The 18,893-nt window shown below is 44.4% G+C and overlaps 1 protein-coding gene across 1 annotated transcript in view; it reads right to left on the bottom strand.

Moving 5' to 3' along the window:
* LOC144122008 (carnitine O-acetyltransferase-like) overlaps positions 1–16,839 on the bottom strand; it is a 39,864-nt gene extending 23,025 nt beyond the window's left edge. The window contains exons 1-4 of the mRNA XM_077655514.1: positions 16,812–16,839; positions 4,474–4,596; positions 3,740–3,938; positions 2,942–3,079 (exon numbers count right to left, since the gene is read on the bottom strand). Of these exons, the coding sequence (XP_077511640.1) occupies positions 2,942–3,079; positions 3,740–3,938; positions 4,474–4,499 (363 nt within the window). The 5' untranslated portion in view covers positions 4,500–4,596; positions 16,812–16,839. The remainder of the gene's footprint in view (positions 1–2,941; positions 3,080–3,739; positions 3,939–4,473; positions 4,597–16,811) is intronic.
* Between the last annotated feature and the right edge of the window lie 2,054 nt (positions 16,840–18,893).

Genomic DNA, 18,893 nt, shown 5'->3' with positions numbered 1-18,893 from the left:
TATTTTTTTCTTTTCTCCTCTTGGCCTGACTGCGGCTATTCTGTCTCCTCGCTCTGCTCCATCGCTTCTGCGTAGGTGGGGCTTCAGTTCTCGGTTTTGGGGGCGTGTCAAAACCTTTAAAGCTGTCGGCTTTCCTCTGAGCACTTCCCTTCCCGGCGGCTTCTTCGTATGTCTGTAGCAGTGCAGCTATCTCATCCGCATTCAGCCATTCCTCACCCTCGCGCAGCTTGACATATTTATGTGCTTCTTCTGATAGCCCCGCCTTGAGCTGGTCGGCAACCAGTAGCTTCAATAATCCGTCAAAAGACGACACGCATCGTGACTTTAAATAAAAATTTAACTCTGGACGCGTGTGACAAAAGCCTTCCAGGTTTCTTCGCGGCGCTTAGTGGCCCCAGAAAACCGTCTTTGATACTCTGCGGCTGAAAGTTTCAACTCGTCTAGGACCACCGCCTTCAACTTGTCATAGTCCCTGTGCTGCTCTGCGGTGAACCATGTAAATAAGTAGGTTACCCGCCCAGCCAGCACCGGGAACACAAGCTGCGCCCAATGTTCTTTCGGCACGTTGTAAGCCACGAGCGAGCATTCCACTGACTCAAACCAGATGGGTACTTCACCGTCTGGCGGCAATTTGGGGAACGCGCTGGCGAGTAGCTTAGCGTACTGTCTCAACCGCTCGTCATCGGAAGGCACCGCATTCTGGCTTCGAGCACGCATGATTTGCATCTGGAGCTCTAAGGCTCTTATCTTTTTTTCATACAATTCCAACTCTTTCTCAATGTTTTGGCCATGCCGTGACCCCGACGCCTCGTTGCTGCCTTTGTCTCCACCGTCCCCCCTGTCGCCACTCTCACTACCGCTGTCCATCGCAGATGCCTTGTCGGGGTTAAGATGACCAAATCGGGTTATCATCAACTACGCAAGCCTTAGCCAAACAGTGACCGCTAAGAAAACGAAGGGACCAGGGAACTCACTCGGAGCTGCGCTCAGGGTCCTCTTTACGGGCAGGAATGGCGGCGACCTCGGACCAGGTGCCGACTGAAGCCGCTAGCTGCTCCCTTTACTCGGGGATGCCGTTTTCTGTCCGCTGAAGGCCGTGTCCGCTTGAATCTTCCAACTGCCGCCGTTGCTCAGGGATACCACTCAGTGTCTGTTGAAGGCCTTGTCTTCGGCGTTTCACGCCCGATGCGGTTCGCACCTTCGTACCCCCGTAGCCTGTCGTCCTTTCGGCATCTCGCCTTGGATGCCGAACTTCGTCGTTCTCTCAGTGGATGTCTTCGTCCGTTCCTCGGGGCCGCTGCAGGGCACCAGTACTGTCGACTGCGCCAGTAAAAGGTTTGCCGGTGGTGTTGGTCCGGTGATTTCCAGAAACTGGATGCACCGCTTGAAGGCTTCTCGATGATATGACTTGCAGGCGAAGCAATTTAGTGAGAAACGAACTTTTATACAGGCTATTTACAGATGGGTACAAACACAAGTCAGTATACGGCCACAACTATCTGCGGCCGGCCTAGCCGACCGCCTGCACTGACCGAGGGACACAGCGTCCCAACAGTCAAACTGGCGCGCCTTGCACCAGCTCTCAACGGTCACTCCCTCCGCACTTGGCCAGACCGAGCGCCTCCCAGCTAGGAGTAGCTAGAGCCAAAAAGCACACAAGCGCGGCTCCCTTCGCGGGTACACCCCGAAGATGCCCGCGCCCATTTCCACACGTAAAAATAAACTGCTAACTGCGGCTCATCAGTTCTGACGAATAGGAAAGCTCAGAACTGATGTCAGCATTTTCCCTTACCCCCGAGTTCCTCCCTAGGTGGTCTCGCAATCCTTCGCCAAGGGGACAGGGGTCCAAAATCGAGGCCGGCAGATAGCCCCGCCGTCTGGAGCGGTGAAGAAAACCGCAAGGACGAATGGGGAAACTAACCAAAAAGGCATGAGTCCCCTTCTAACGGCGTGCACCAAAGCAAAACAAAATAAAACAAAATTGGACGCGCAGCCTAGGTTACTGCCCTCTCGCGGAATATTCGCAACACATGTACAAAAAGATGCGACAGCGCGCCGAACCCTACACCGGTCCTAAGACTGCTCACACAAGCATATGGCATAAAATGTTCTCCATGGAAGTCCGCATTGCGAGGTTAGTTTTTGACCATTTACCGCAAACTTCTGGACATAGTTAAGAATGCCATGTGACAGTCATGTTCATTATAAGTGGGTTTCAAAGGACCCTAACCTTTTGAAACGGCGGCGACATCAAAGGTTATATTTGCCTGGATAGCTGGCGCACAGTGCCGTCCAATTCGAAAGCAGCAAGTCTGGAGCAATTTCGTGACTTTTATCAGGATGGCGCAGCTTATCTGGTTTGGCGCAGCTTGGCAGATTTGGCTCAACGGTGGGGTCACTGCAATTTGCAACCTCGATAGAAGCAAGTGTGGGCGAGAGCAGACTTCAGGGATGGGGACACAGTGTGCAAGCAACAAGGTGAAAGAATGTGTGTGCACTGTTGTTCTGTAGTTGTGGTATTTGAGGTCACATGCAGTGAATCGGCGCAGCATAGGTGTAAAATACTTGTCCTGCTTCTCTCACACACATACCATGCTTTGCCTAAATTTAGAACTACTTTCTGCAGTCCAAGTTTTGGCCATTGCTTTTTTTCAATTACTGGACACCAAGGATGCGTTGGGAGTGCGCTGGTTGCTCTTGCAACATCGGCTGCTTAATTGTTGCTGGGGAAACTAGCTAGTTGCACCAAGTGTGGACCTTAACCGGACGGCGCAAGGACAGAAATACGCAGAGGGCATAAGAAATCAGAAAGAAACATTACAACACTGGCTGACCCATCCGACTAAAGTTTGTCTGAAGTGGACCCATTAGTATCAGTAAAATAACTAACACCCAGCACCAAGTCACTTATAAAAGGGATGTACTCAACACATCAACTCACCTGGCTGGATGATATTTTGAACTCTGTGCTGATCTTGTATGCAGCATCTTTATAGATCTCAGGAACAGGAATCTCATTCTCGATGGCAATCATTTTCAAACCAAACAACAGCCGGTCAACACCACATCCATTAATGGCCTTGAAAATAGCATACAAAACAAATGTGAGAGATATTACTCCAAGAGTCAAATAAAACCTTCATAAAATGCACTGATAAGGCACAGGAACTCGTGTCAAGCAGTGCTTCTCCTACAGTATTGACATACTGCATGTTTTTTTGAGCCAGTATTCGTCTGCTGCTGTCATCAGTAAATCAAACTTCAAACTAACATTAAGCGCGAATCAATGTTTCTTTGCTCAGTAATTACCTGTTACAGTAGTAGGACTTAAGGCAGTGAGTGTTTTGATACTACTAAGGAAAAAATGGAGAAAAGAAAAAAATGTGCCATAACAGAAGCGCAGGATTGTCATTCCACATTGTTCTCATCATAAAATACAAAACAGTTCTTATTAATAAACTGTGCACAGAAAGTACTGCATTGGATTTCTCTGCACTACGAGAGGGTACCTCAATTCACTATACTCCATAGAACGCACACAGCACGTAAAGGTCAAGCTTCCAGAAGAGAGAACTGTCACAAACGCTGCATCCTCAGCTTGGAAGATGCCCAGATTAGTCCCCAAACAGTGCACTAAGTACTTAGTTGAAAATTATTCTGAACTTCTGAGGCTAATTTTACCAGTACTCTATATACTACAAAGACAGCTGTGACTGAACGGTTGCATGCACATCCTTACCAAATTTGTGTAGTCCTTGTGATTTTGAACAGCTTTCCGCAAGCGCTCAACCTTTTCTGGCAGCTTTGTCTCGCCACTTTCAAAAGCCTTGCAAAATTTCAAGCTTTCACTGGAGGTAGAGCGGATAGTTTCCGTGCGCCCATGAACAAACTTTCGTGTAGAAGCACTCTCATAGGTTGCACCAGGTGCTCTGTGAATCCTGTTCAAAGGTATGCAAGTTGAGTCACCAAAAGAGAGGAAGAAAAAAATGCTGAAGATGGTCCAACCATCATCACCACCAGAAAATGCAAATTTACTATTCCTGGCCATTTTAAGCAAAACTACTAAAACACTTTTCTTCTCTTGGCAGTGATATTTCTATGGCCAAACTAGGCACGTAGCCAGAAACTTGTTTCGGGAAGCCCAAGGCAATTTTTTGTACCGGTGGAAGGGTTGAGCTCGATTTCGGGGGGTGGGGGGTGGGGCTTGAGCCCCCACTTGAATACACGCCTGTGCCAAACACAACAGCCATGTGCCGGGATTTTTGGTGCACAACAGGAAGCCCCACATGGTTGACATTAATTTGGAGCTCTCCCCAAGACAAACCTCAAAGTCTGGGTTTCTTTTTCAAGAGTTCTCAAGTAACAAAAAATGAACCTAGTAATCCAGAAGAACATGCATAGAAAGTAGCTGTGACCCCTTGATCTACACAACGTGACATTTTCTGCCATTATGTGACTTACTACAATACTCACTTGTAGTAGGCTAGCTGCATTGCCATCTGAATGTAGCTGTCCGGACTTAGCTTGCAAGACTTGATAAATTCCTTTCCATACCCTTTGTACTTGTAAATAAAAAGGTCCAAATCAGCCGTGAGCCTGCAAACAAGAATTCCCCTGCATGCACATGACAGTCCTTACACTAAACGTTACATAGGAAATACATATTAGTGAGTGAGAATGTGAGTAAGCATACCATAAGCCTATCAGCGAGATGCTTAAAGTTAGACCAAATTTTCTAAAAAATTGCAGATTTTAACATTTTTTCGCTGAATTATGTGTCAGTAGCTGCATTCTCTTTTTTATGATGACATTGTACTTGTAGACATCGGTAGGAATGGTAGAATGATGAGAATATTTAAGTGTCAGAATGCTTTTGGAAGGTAGACCTTGGTAATGAACGAAGTTTTGCTGAGGTCTTGCTATGCTTGTTCCCCCCATCTGCTCAATCAAGCTAGTGTATCAAGCATTGCAATAGCCACACGCTCACATGCTTCTATGGGAAGAGTCACAGTATTGACACCCATTGAAAGAATTACAGTAAAAACTTGGTGATACGTTTCTGGCTCATACCATTTCCTGGTTCATACTGTCGCGAATCTGTGTACTGTTTGGTTATTCACTCTTATTTTGTTTATTTATTTTTTGTATTTATTTACTTTGTTATTTTATTTAGTTTGTTTATTCGGTCTATCATTTTGTTCATGATGCAAGATGCGACCAGATTATCTCGATTGACTGCATGCGAGCAGAGCTTATTCTATGTTCCAGAATGTTGTGCTAACTTTGCACGCGGTATCTCGAAAGTTCGAAAGTTTGCGGCGGGCATTTTGTACGACGACCACCAAGCACGCTTGTTGCCATACCAACGCCAAGTGATTCAGACCATTGTGGGCGCAAGTAAGCCCAGATAAAGAGTTTTGTTCAGACACCATTTTTGCTGTCTTTCTGCTCTCCGGATTGCAGTCACCACTACGTGACAATACACTCAAAATAACAGGCAATAAAAATTTCCCACAGAGTTACACTATTTTTCTTCCGGTTGATAGGTTCCTGGTAACACAATTTCCCAGCTGCTTTGCTCCAAATTTCAACAAATCCTGGTCGTATAATACGTTTAGTGACCAAATGCATGAGCACAAACATACAAGTCTGCCAGACAAGGGAGCTCGCGACATGGAAGAGCTGGAATGCAGTGGAAGTCAGTCGACCTGGTGACTCCTCTGCAATGCTTTAATGCAAAGGGAAGAAGCATGTAAAGCTAAACGGTTCTACATCTGAGCGGGCTGTTCCAGAGGGGACGCGACACGAAGAGGAGAAATGCAGCTGCTTTTTTGCAGTGCCTGAGGGTTAGGGGGTAAAACATTTGAGAACTACTAAAATACGTTTGCATACGAGCATTCTGGGTTTGGGCAGTGAAGCATGAAGAGAAAGAACACTACAAGACAGTCAGCTGCTGTGGTGGCTTCCCCACAGTGCATTACTCTAAAGAGGCAAAGCATTAAAAAAACAACGCAAAAGAGATCTCCTGCTTTCACCTTCGCCATTAGTGGATCGGATGTGTTATGAAGTTTCTTCCACGCTAAGAAAAACGCAAATGCAGGCTGCATTCTTTGAGCACTAGAAAAGGAGCTTCTTGGACCTTGTACCAAGAAATGCAAATCGATATTTTTATGACAAGAAAGTGTTGGTTTAAAAGTGTGCCTTATTCAGCAGTTACATTTATCAAAATTCGGAGGTTAATTTAAGTTTTTTTCTTTCCAGGATCTTTTCTAAGAATGCATCAACAAGGTTTACTAAATTTGCACGAATATAGAAAGCACTTTGATTTACAATTGGCGCCAAACTAGGAACAGCACAATCTTTTTTTCACCTTTCTCTAAGGGGACTATGCAGAAATTAATTGAGGTTACATAAAGCAGATGAGAGATAGGCATTCCATCACTCGTCACCCCAGCCCAAGAATGTTTGAGCTAGCATCAATAACAACGGATATATAGATGATTAAAAGTTACGCTCCTCTTCTCCCCCCTTAACTTATACACGCGGGGCACCAGAAAAAATTAAGGAAAACAGCTCTGGGACTGGGCCCCGCCCATGACCACATCATCTGCTGATGTTTAATTTGCGACTTCCGGTTGTCACACGCAGCGCCCCAGCAGCAGCGTTGGCAGTGCCTCTCCGGTCCCTCTTCACCTTCCTAGATGGTGGACGAAAAAGACACTGCGAGTGGCTCCGCAACTCCCGACAGAAAGAGGCGGCAGAGGCAAATTGAAAGAAAATGTGTGAAGGCAATGAGGTGGCCTGCGCTTGCCCGAGGGGCTCATGCGGCGGCACGAGCAGACGACTTTTACAGCTACCGGAAGTGTGCCTGTGGCATCATGGCTGCCGTGGCTCGAGCGAATGACAGCGTGTGGTGGCCTGCCGACGTCACTGAACTAGGGACGTCTATTTTCACGATTTTAGTTCCAAAATCGGTCACTATGCGCACACCAATCGGCCCGCGAATTATAAAAACACGGTTTTTAAAATATCATAATAAATTGCTGGCTCAGTCCTGACTCATACTTAGTGTAAATGCTTCTTAGCATCATTTTTAAGCATTGAAAACATTTACAAATGACTTTTCATTCATTGCATAGTCTCTTTAAGATAGAGTACTTGTCCAAACGTAACGCGAACACGATTATAATGCGAGGGTCAACTTTACAGGTACTAAACAGGAAGAAAAAAGTACACAAATAAAATGCAGGGAACGAGGCCACAATATGCGGAAAGTTGGGTAGAAGTTTATAAACAAAAACAGCTTAAAACATGGCCTTGCTGTGGCTTGCCTTCGAGCCTTATGGCAGTTGCTGCCACCATTATTGCGAGAAGGTTTCATGCACCCCTTCCTTTTCAAGAGAGCCCCGGAAAAGATTATCAGATCAGACCGATACAAACACAAGCACAGAGTCCTTACATGCTGTCAACAGGCTGACCATGAACTTTAGAGGCCTCGTTGTGAAAACGCAATTACTCCCGGTCACTCAACCACGTGGCAAGTCATGCCTCCCGAACATCAGCGACCGTTCTCGGCAGCATTTAAACAAGTCTACACCTTATGCGCGGAGCAGATGGAAAGTTGTGCAGCAGCATACGAGTTCAATGTCGCCGGAAAGTCCAGCTGTCCTAGCTAAAAATATCTGCATCTCAAAGCTTCGGCTGTTCCGACCGTTCCAACTTTTATGGGTGGGGTGGGGTGGGGGGGTGGGGGGGGGGCGGTTTCTTTATCCATTTCCGCTGAAGTTGGGGGCCACCCTGCCTGCTGCCACCAATCAATATGTGAGTAAATATAGGATAGTTTGCCTTTTTCGTTACATAATGTTAAATTATAATGCGAGGGGCGACTTTTCATTTCTGTTCTGGCTAAAAAAATTACATCTAGTAAACACGGTTACCGCAGCGAGCGAGCTCACCAGCTGTGATTAAAAGCGAAGTTTTCAATGACCTTGGGCCACCAAGGCAAAGCGCACGGAATGCACTGGTGAGAAACAGTCACTAAAAAAAAGGAAAGAAGGCAACGTGGACCACTGAGAGAGAAGGCAGTTAACGATCCACTAGTAGAAGGATGGAAAAAAAACACAGAACTACGCAGCATGAAACAAAGCAGAATGAGAAGTGGCGGGAAGGAAGCCACTGTGGCATGAAAGGCTGCATGCGTTAATGTGCAGAAGGCTTTGCTGTACTTACTTCTGTCATGTGTACACACGCACTTCTGAAATGTTGCCTCTCAAATGATGTGGACACCTCACACATATGAAGGAAACCAATATTCATTGAAACGAAGAAAAGCACAAGAGAATGTTTTCTTTATTTTTATTTGTGGTGTTGATGAATAGGTGATTAGTAGAGTAATAGTAATTGTTTTTCAGCTGAAAGATTATTAGTAAGTTTGGGTCCCAGCAGTGGTATGTGGTTAATTTTCTCTATACTTTATAACAAATCATCTTTTAGGTGAAAAATGATTATGCTAATAATCTCCTATTCATCAACACAACAAACAAAAAACAAAACTGAACACCCTCCAATGCTTTCCTTGGTTTCAATGACTGTTCGCTTCCTTCATATAAAAGTCTTAATGAGGCTCTCATTTCGCTTGCCTTGTCCGCCCAACACACAGCTCTAGGAAGACAATACTGTAGAACCCCGCTGTTACGTTCCTCATTGCTGCGTTTTCCCGGCTGTTACGTCGTTTTCTTTCGTCCGGTCCCGGCATAGCTCCCATAGGATCCAATGTATTGGGTACCCCGCTGTTAAGTTGTAGCTGTGAAAACGTTCCCGCATGATACGTCGCAACCTGGCACCCCGAACCCGGCCGGGCAACGCGCGCCAACCGCCATTTTGACGAGTCTTGGCCAGGCTTGGCTACGGAATTGGCTACAAGACCATGGCCTCCGAGATCACCTCCTTGCACGCACGTGGGCAATCTCGGAGGCCATAAAAAGCCGCACGCAAGTTGGAGAGATTGCCACTAGATGGTCATTGCCTCGTCAGCCGAAGCTTCTTTTTTCTTTTTTTTGTGCGTTTTATCTTTCTTTCTCTCCTTGTGCACTTCCATCTTCTTGTTTTTTTTTGTTTTTGGTCCGGGTGCCCAACCTAGTGGTGCCCACCCGTTACAAAGGGCAAGGCCTCAAGTATCTATCTATCTATCTATCTATCTATCTATCTATCTATCTATCTATCTATCTATCTATCTATCTATCTATCTATCTATCTATCTATCTATCTATCTATCTATCTATCTATCTATCTATCTATCTATCTATCTATCTATCTATCTATCTATCTATCTATCTATCTATCTATCTATCTATCTATCTATCTATCTATCTATCTATCTATCTATCTATCTATCTATCTATCTATCTATCTATCTATCTATCTATCTATCTATCTATCTATCTATCTATCTATCTATCTATCTATCTATCTATCTATCTATCTATCTATCTATCTATCTATCTATCTATCTATCTATCTATCTATCTATCTATCTATCTATCTATCTATCTATCTATCTATCTATCTATCTATCTATCTATCTATCTATCTATCTATCTATCTATCTATCTATCTATCTATCTATCTATCTATCTATCTATCTATCTATCTATCTATCTATCTATCTATCTATCTATCTATCTATCTATCTATCTATCTATCTATCTATCTATCTATCTATCTATCTATCTATCTATCTATCTATCTATCTATCTATCTATCTATCTATCTATCTATCTATCTATCTATCTATCTATCTATCTATCTATCTATCTATCTATCTATCTATCTATCTATCTATCTATCTATCTATCTATCTATCTATCTATCTATCTATCTATCTATCTATCTATCTATCTATCTATCTATCTATCTATCTATCTATCTATCTATCTATCTATCTATCTATCTATCTATCTATCTATCTATCTATCTATCTATCTATCTATCTATCTATCTATCTATCTATCTATCTATCTATCTATCTATCTATCTATCTATCTATCTATCTATCTATCTATCTATCTATCTATCTATCTATCTATCTATCTATCTATCTATCTATCTATCTATCTATCTATCTATCTATCTATCTATCTATCTATCTATCTATCTATCTATCTATCTATCTATCTATCTATCTATCTATCTATCTATCTATCTATCTATCTATCTATCTATCTATCTATCTATCTATCTATCTATCTATCTATCTATCTATCTATCTATCTATCTATCTATCTATCTATCTATCTATCTATCTATCTATCTATCTATCTATCTATCTATCTATCTATCTATCTATCTATCTATCTATCTATCTATCTATCTATCTATCTATCTATCTATCTATCTATCTATCTATCTATCTATCTATCTATCTATCTATCTATCTATCTATCTATCTATCTATCTATCTATCAATCTATCAATCTATCTATCTATCAATCTATCTATCTATCTATCTATCTATCTATCTATCTATCTATCTATCTATCTATCTATCTATCTATCTATCTATCTATCTATCTATCTATCTATCTATCTATCTATCTATCTATCTATCTATCTATCTATCTATCTATCTATCTATCTATCTATCTATCTATCTATCTATCTATCTATCTATCTATCTATCTATCTATCTATCTATCTATCTATCTATCTATCTATCTATCTATCTATCTATCTATCTATCTATCTATCTATCTATCTATCTATCTATCTATCTATCTATCTATCTATCTATCTATCTATCTATCTATCTATCTATCTATCTATCTATCTATCTATCTATCTATCTAAGCGAGTACAACCCGCGGGCCCGCAGCAATCCAGTCTTTCTTGTTTGTGCGGTTCAACCCATCCGATTCGTACGTGTCCTTCCATCAACAGCTATGCTGCCTACGCCTCGTCAGGCCTCACTAATCCAGTCTTTCTTGTTTGTGCGGTTCAACCCATCCGAGTCGTCTGTGTCCTCCCGTCAACACCTACGCTGCCTATGCCTCGTCGGGCCTCGCTAACACCGCGAGCAATTTGTCGTCCTTTGATGGCGTCGCGCAAGCGCAAGGCGCTTTCCCTCGAGGAAAAGCTGGATGTTCTCAACGCAGTCAACAGGCAGCCAGCGTGGAAAAGAGTCGACATCGCCAAGGATCTTGCTCTGCCACCCTCGACGCTTAACAGCATCGTCTCGAAGCGTGCCGAGATACAAGGGAATGCCGCTTCAGCGTGGACTGCAGTGAGCGCGTCAACTGCACAGCACTGCTTCGCGCGGTGTGGCTTTCGCATGGACGGTGGAGAGGAAACTGCCATGGAAGCTGAAGAGACGGAAGCAGCCTCTCATGATCAAGAGCTGAGTGAAGCTTTGAATGCGCTGGATGCCACGGGAGTCACGTATGACGACTACGTCGCCGTGGATGCTGCTGTCGTGACGTCCGAGTGTCAGAGTATCGCCGAGATCTTTGCAGACCCGGTCGCGAGTGAATCCTCAGACTGTGATGACGACGAGGAGCACGAGCCGCATGATTCCGGGGAGTTGGCAGACCCGAGCTTTGGAAAAGCCGTCGCGGCTCTGGACCTCCTCCGCAGGTACGTCGCACCTCAAAGCGACGCTGAGAGCAATGCGGCTTTCCAGGCCATCGAGAAACACGTGGTGTTTTCCAGCGAGCGGAAAAAACGGCAATCGACCATTGTCGATTTTTTAAAGACCTAAGCTCACTTGATGTTGAATAAATTGTTTCAAGGCAAAGCTGCACTGTTTTCATTAATTTTCGGACCTTTCCTCACTGTTGCGTTTTCCCGGCTGTTACGTTTTTTTTCGCGGTCCGGTGAAAAACGTATGAACGGGGTTCCACTGTACACTGTTTGTGCCTGGCCCTCAGCTATGGTTGGTCTGAGCATACTGAAGTCAAGCTATATTTGTAACATTTTTTCCCCTTTCCCTGAAGGTTGCAACTCCCTAACTGAGGTTCATTAGTGCAAGCGTGGTAATAGTAGAGGCAAAAAAAACGTGGCAAATTTTTTATAGCCCAGCATTCATACTGGGGCTTCCTTCTGTTGTAGTACCACATTTACATGATTGTAAGTCGACTACAATGTAAGTCGACACCCCAATCGCATGTCAGGAAAAAGAAAAAAAAGAAGGGCGTGTCAGTGGACAATGTTTCAATGAAAATGTTTAAGTCACAGAACTACAGGACAGAAAGCTGGGAAAGCTGGCTGCAATTCATAGCATAACAGCGCGGAAGATGAGGACAAATGAAAAACCAGACAACATGACCGCTTACTATGAATCACAACCAACTTGCCCAGCTTTCTATCCTTCTAAGCATAATTTCTAGTTCCTTGGGCCATGTTTATTCTTAGTATCTCCCCCATAATGATCCTGCCATCTTATTTTCTAAAAAAATAATAATGAACAGCGCTCGTGTTTGGTTTTTCGTTTCTCCTCATCTTCCGCGCTATTATACTATGGATCGCAGGGCTAGTCGGCCACACTTGTGCCATTATCCTCACTTGTACTCCCATCGCTACCATTGCTGCGATCCCACAGCACATAGTCATCCCGTGAAATCCCGCACTTCACAAACAAGCACTCCATTAAGTCGAAAAGCTGAAAATTTTGCCGTGCTGTAGCTGCCACACCTGAATCATTCGTTCCGAAATGTCGAACTTGCGGCCCGGCACAGTAGAGATTGATAGCTCTCCAATGCAGCCACGAACAACAGCTGAACACTTGCCAGACTCGAAGCGCTCATGACAACTGATGAAGCATGGCAGTAAAAACTGATAAAATGTGGCCAGCTTCAAGTAAGATGCAGCAAACAAAACAAAGCCAAAGAAAACTATGCGTGAGCCATGTTGGCTCTTCTATCAGCTACCGACACCGCCTGGAAGTGCTGCCATTCACACTGGCTGTGCCACCATGATTGGAACAGCGGTCCTTCCATCAACTACTGACACTCCCACGAGGGGCGAGAGCACAGTAAAATTTTAAAAAAAGAAAAAAATTTAAAATCCTGCGAACAAGCGTGCAGAACAGCTGACTGCTACTGGGTAGAGCTGTACAGCAAACATAACATTGTAACCATGCCGCAGCATCCCAGATACCTCGTTTGTCTCGCCATTACGGATGGTGCCATGCATCAACCCCACCAGATTCGGATTTTCAAGTTTAAAAACATACCGTATTTACTCAAATCTAAGCCAGCCGCGATTGCAAGCCGACCCCCCAAAAATCGGGAACCCGAAAAAGAAAAAAAAACCTCGAATGCAAGCCGACAGAAAAAAGCAAAGGACCGCCCTCAACAAGAAAGATATTTATTGAAATGAAAGCTGGATGTGCTCTTCATGAGATCGACTGATCACTCGTCTTCTTCCTCGCTGCAGGTTTTTTTGTCACTGTCCTCATCCTACAGCGCGCTATCCTCGGTACCATCCAGTGCGTTTGATATGCAGCACATACGGAATGACCACACGATCATCTCCGCCAGAATATCTTCCCACACTGCTGCAACCCAGTTGGTGGCCAATTGACTGAGCGATGCGCAATTAATGCGACTTGTCGGATTAAGCTCGAGATCTTGTTCGGTAAACCAGTCAGTGTAATACTTGCGCACTCTAGTCTTAAAGAGCCTGTTGATGGCGAGATCGATTGGCTGCAGCTGAACTGGTCATGCCGCCACGTATGGTGGCCACATCTGTCCCACCTCGTGAGAGTGCAGCCTTCATGCCTTCTGTCAGGTGTCCACTGTGAGAGTCTAAAACCAGGAGAGAATCCCGGCACAACAATGCACCTGTTCGACGCTGCCAGACCAGCCTAATCCATTCTTCGACCATTGTCGCAATCATCCATTCATTTTCGTGCGCACGAACGATATGTTTCTCGGAAACTTTTCCTTTGCAGGAAGAGTCTTCCGCTTGAAGATGATGTACGGCAGCAGCTTCCGTCCATCGGTAGTGCAGCAGAGCATCACAGTCGAATGTCATTTCTCGTAGCCCGCAGTACGTACTTTCACTTCTTTAGACCCCTTCTCGGCCACTGAGTATGCCATGGGCATATCAAAATAAACTAGGGTATGATTGGCATTCCAAATTTGCCCAAGTTCATACTCCTTTTCAATCCTCTTCTTTATCACATACCTTTGGAAAGATACCAATTTCGCTTCAAAATCTCAGGGAAGCTTCTGGCACACTGAAGTTCGTCGCCACATGCTGAAGCCAAACTGCTTCATAAATTTTTGAAGCCAGCTTCTGCTTGCCTTGAAGCGGTGCAGGGGATGCCTCGTGCTTTCGCGACTTCTCTGGCCTTCGCCTTCTGTTGTACCAGGAAGTTCTCCGGCCTTCTGCATCCTAACAAACTGAGCAACTTCCTCTTCCACAGCATGGTGACGACCTCTGCGGGACCCGGAAAACGCCATTCGTGTTGCAGTGCAGTTGAACAACTGGTCTAGTTGTTTTCGGCAGCGGCGGATATTTCCTTCGTCAATGCCATACTCTCGCTTTGCTTGAAGATTGGTCAAGCTTTCCGCCTTAAGCACAACTTTTCACCTAAAAGCAGCGGTGTAATGACACCGCTTATTTGTTGGCGCCATCGCGTCGTGAGACGAGATCACGGAGTCACACTAGCAACGCTAGCCACAGGCCTAACGAGCCGATCCGCTGATCTGACAAAGTATGCAGGAAGGAGGCGCTAGAGGCATTGCACGCGCAGTACCACCGATGGCGATGGCTATTGCGCTGCCACATCTTGAATCTAAACCCCAGTTTCGAAATAGGAATTTCAATAAAACACCATCGGCTTAGATTCGAATACATACGGTAGGTCGACTTACAATCGTGTAAATGGTAAGTTGCCATGCAGGAACAAATGAGCTGCAGACAAGTGCCAAGCTTTTGTAAGCTGTATCCCGCTCACGAGCATGGTCCCCACAGTTGATACAGGATTGTGCCAAGCAGTGCACTGCCTGACGCTAAACCACAACAGCCACCTTCGATTTTAATCAAGGCTCATTTGGAGTATGCAAAGCATATTTTAAGAACAGAAGTATATTTACTATATAAGTGTTATATTTCCCATAGAATACTGCAAAGTTAACATTTTCAATCTGCAGAATTTAAAATTTTCCATTGCAGAAAATTGCAGAATTATTCTAAGACATGCGCCTTACTGGCAAAAACCAGATATATGGCCCTTATACCCCTGTGAGACGGGCACTTTCAAAGGCTATTTAGAGCCTTTGATATTCTCAATCACTATTGAACTCAAAGGAGTTGTGCTACTGGTACACGGAAAACTCGCCTTCGAGAGATTCCATCATCTCACACCACGGTGCTGTGGCACCACTGTCGACACCAATACTTTTGCAGGCATACAAGCAATCAGCTTACAAGTTTAGCCCATAAAGATTAAAAAAAATTATTCGTTAAAGCAATATTAATCACTCTTGAAATTAATATCACTGTTTAGCACAAACTGCATCCCATTCAGGCACTTGTGAAGAAGCTAGTGTATACTGTCTTTCTATCACTAGCAAAAATGGTAACATGCCTGCTGCAGTGTTTTTTGCTGCAAAATAAGTTGTATATTTTAATGTTCCAAATTTTTTAGAGATGATACTGGTCTGATTTTAGTCCCCATCGTGTAACTGTGAGCGCTCCTTGTCCAAAAGTGCATGCAGCCACCACTTGAAGGCCCTCAATATCTTGATAGAGTTCTGCGCTGCTCCATTGACTCGATATGACCATGAGAACCACACTAATAGCAGCACTTAACTGGCCTTTGAGTCGATAGGCTATCAGTTCGAGGGCCTTCAAAATGACCATGTGACACAGGTATTAGTTTGAAGTCCGAAAGTCAATCAGCATCGAAAGCCAAGTTATGATGAAAGAAGAAATACAGTGGCACTCAAACTTCCACATGATTAGTGCGACAAAGAGAAGAAAAAGATTGCGGGAAGAGGAAAGGTGGATGCATTCCAGCATTAGCTTTATCTAGCAGTGCAAAGTGTGCTCTCACTAATGATGTCTTTGGCTCAGACACACTGCCTCCGCGTCGGTGCGCATGAAGTGACGGCAAATATGACACGAGTGTCACATCTCTTTGTACCTCAGCCGAACACGTGAAACACTCAGAGTGCCGTCACTCTTTCTGCGCTCTATTCACGGTGGCCTCGAGGACTCTCGAAAGTCTCAGAGTCCATCCTTAGGAGTGGCCAACACCCGTGTGCCGCGGTTAGCAGTTTGTACAGTTGGTTAGTAGTTTAGTGATTTAATAATAAAAATACAAAAAGGAAGGAAAAGATATTGCTAGCTGCGGCAACTGCTACAAGTTCTTCAGTAAAAGCATGCAGGACCGTGTTTGAAACAGACGTTCGTTGAAACAGTGGGAAAAGCGGGACCCACGAGCATGCTCATGAAATCCTGCCATTACTGTAAGTGGTACTGGCTGGTTTCGATGCATATGCTGTACAGCTTCAGCTAGAGTAACTGCCAAAAATATCTGAACATGATTCCCAATTCGATCTCAGCTCACCATGTTGTCGCTTTATTGATATTCGTTAACATATGCATACCTTGACAAAAAGTACAACGTTATAAAGTGGCGCGAAAAGCCGAATGTGTGGAACTACACGAGTGTGCAGAAAACTCCATGAGTGTCGTGGTGTTTTCTTCAACTTCAATATATGCTAGCCCAGATGTCTTCAGCACATTCATTCGCAAGTAGGACAAGGAACACTCATTTTTTTTATTGTCTGTAAATCAGTACTGACCTAGAGAGTGAAGAATGTGCCTTTTCAATGTCTTTGATGATGTCTGCAGAGAAGTGAAATTCAAGCTTTCTTGGCATGTTGTCAGCAGCTTTACTGGATTGTGGAGAGCCTTGCTTCTTGTCACTGAAATGTGACAAGAAAAGCAATTTTAACTTTTTTCTGAAAATGTTAAGAGCTACAGGCCATCCCACAGACCTACAGCTACACCACATGATAAACATATCCCCACACTAATGCACCTCTAGCAGCAAACTCTATTCAGCAGCCTCTCAAACGCAATGCAACATTCATGTTAACAGTGCTAAAATTTTTTGCCATTATGAAAACAAAAGTAAACATTTTTAGCATATATATGTCTCATCAGACCAGAACTGCAAAAATGTACTGAAATTGAAAATGCTCTGGTGTCATAACAAAATATAAAATCTGAAGACATCATTTGGCCTTGCAAAAATGCCTCGGCAACAGAACATTATGTCATCAAGCAAATTCATAAACCAGCTGCCCCTCTAGGTATTGCAGCTGTTGGTGGCATTATTTACTGCCTAGATGAAATATTCCAGCTTGAATGCCAAGCTCATTTGCAGGAAATTTTTTTTTTCATGGGGTGCTTATGTGTAAGTTTACCCCCTCAAATCCACTGTTATACAGTATAATACTTTTTGCAGTATCAGAATGTGAATACTGAGAGCAGTAGCAGGGTAAAGCAGTGTTTAAGCCAGCCATGTTAGCAACCACTACAAGCTACAGCTGTTCACAAAGCCCATGATAGAAAGATGTTAACAAAATCTCGAGTATCTTAGCTTAGCAATACACGAAGATCTACTACGTTGTTACTCAGACTGCAGTAACTTCAAGAAGCTTCACAAAATGTGTTTGTTAGCCAGCCCCATGATAAGGAACTAGGCATTAACACAGCACTGCATGGACACTTACTGCACTATATTTGGCTGCATTGCAGAGATACCAGACAAAGCAAGCATGATGAAGTGACTGCGCTAATAAAAAGTACCGAATACAGTGTTTAGAAATGCTGTGGTTGTGCACAGGTGCTTTATACTACAGCAGAATCTTGATGACACAAATCTTATGAGGCTGTGAAAAATATTCGTATAATCTGAAACTTCTATAATTAATTATGAACAAAATCTGTACACAGAAGTATGAGAAACACATTCATGCAGAACCCCCGCAGGGGGGCGCCTGCAGCTTGCAGGCGTCGCGACGGTGAGTGGCGACACCGCGGGTTCCCGAGCATCCGCAGGGACATCCCCAAAAGGGGATGATGGTGAACTGTGCATCACCACGGACCCGAGCACCCGCGCCTCGCCGTGCGTGGCATCGCCGTGTCCGGGGAAAAGGGGGACCTGGTGGTTGAGCCGATGCCGAGCGTTTGGACCCTTAAGGCCCCTTGGCGGAGGCAACACACCACTTTGGCCCCAGCTTCCAGCAGACGGCACCTCCGGCCTGACCCGACCGGGGGGAATCGGCAGTCGCCTTTTCCTATCCTCCTCTTCATCTTTAACTTTCCTATCTCTCTCTCACAACTCTCCTATATCCTACTCGCTGCTTGGTTTTTCCTTTTTTCCTGGCGGCGAGGGTTAACCTTGTGTGACCAACTACCCTGAGTTGCGTCATATTTGGTTATAGTTGAGGTTTACAGCTGGCGTGGGCAGGACTTGCTATCAAGTTCCTGTCCCGTCCCCTTGTTGGACTCCGTGGTGGGTGGCTGGCACCATGACCGAAAAACAACGTTTTTTTATGGCTCCCCAACTTTCAAAACCTGATCGCTCTCTCAAAAGAGGGCGGAACGAGGCAGACAACTTCTTTCAAAAAAGAAAAGTAACTTTCCCCAAATATCATGTGATCCACAGTGAACAACATGATAAACAGGCAAGAATAATATCCCCCTTCCTTGTGTCAAAGTGCTAGACTGAAACCCTAGGCATTGGCTATAAGCTGTCAAAAATGGCCAGCGGCGACTTATTGCTCGAACTGTGTGACAATGTCCAACATTCTAAGCTCTCCAACCTAACGTCCATAGGGGAAATCCCGGTCTCCGTGACTCCTCATCGCTCACTA

The sequence above is a fragment of the Amblyomma americanum genome, chromosome 1, assembly GCF_052857255.1.
Source record: "Amblyomma americanum isolate KBUSLIRL-KWMA chromosome 1, ASM5285725v1, whole genome shotgun sequence".
Classification (NCBI taxonomy): Eukaryota; Metazoa; Arthropoda; class Arachnida; order Ixodida; family Ixodidae; genus Amblyomma; species Amblyomma americanum.
The sequence above is the reverse complement of the archived record's forward strand: the minus strand, read 5'-3'. Positions and strand labels throughout refer to the sequence as shown.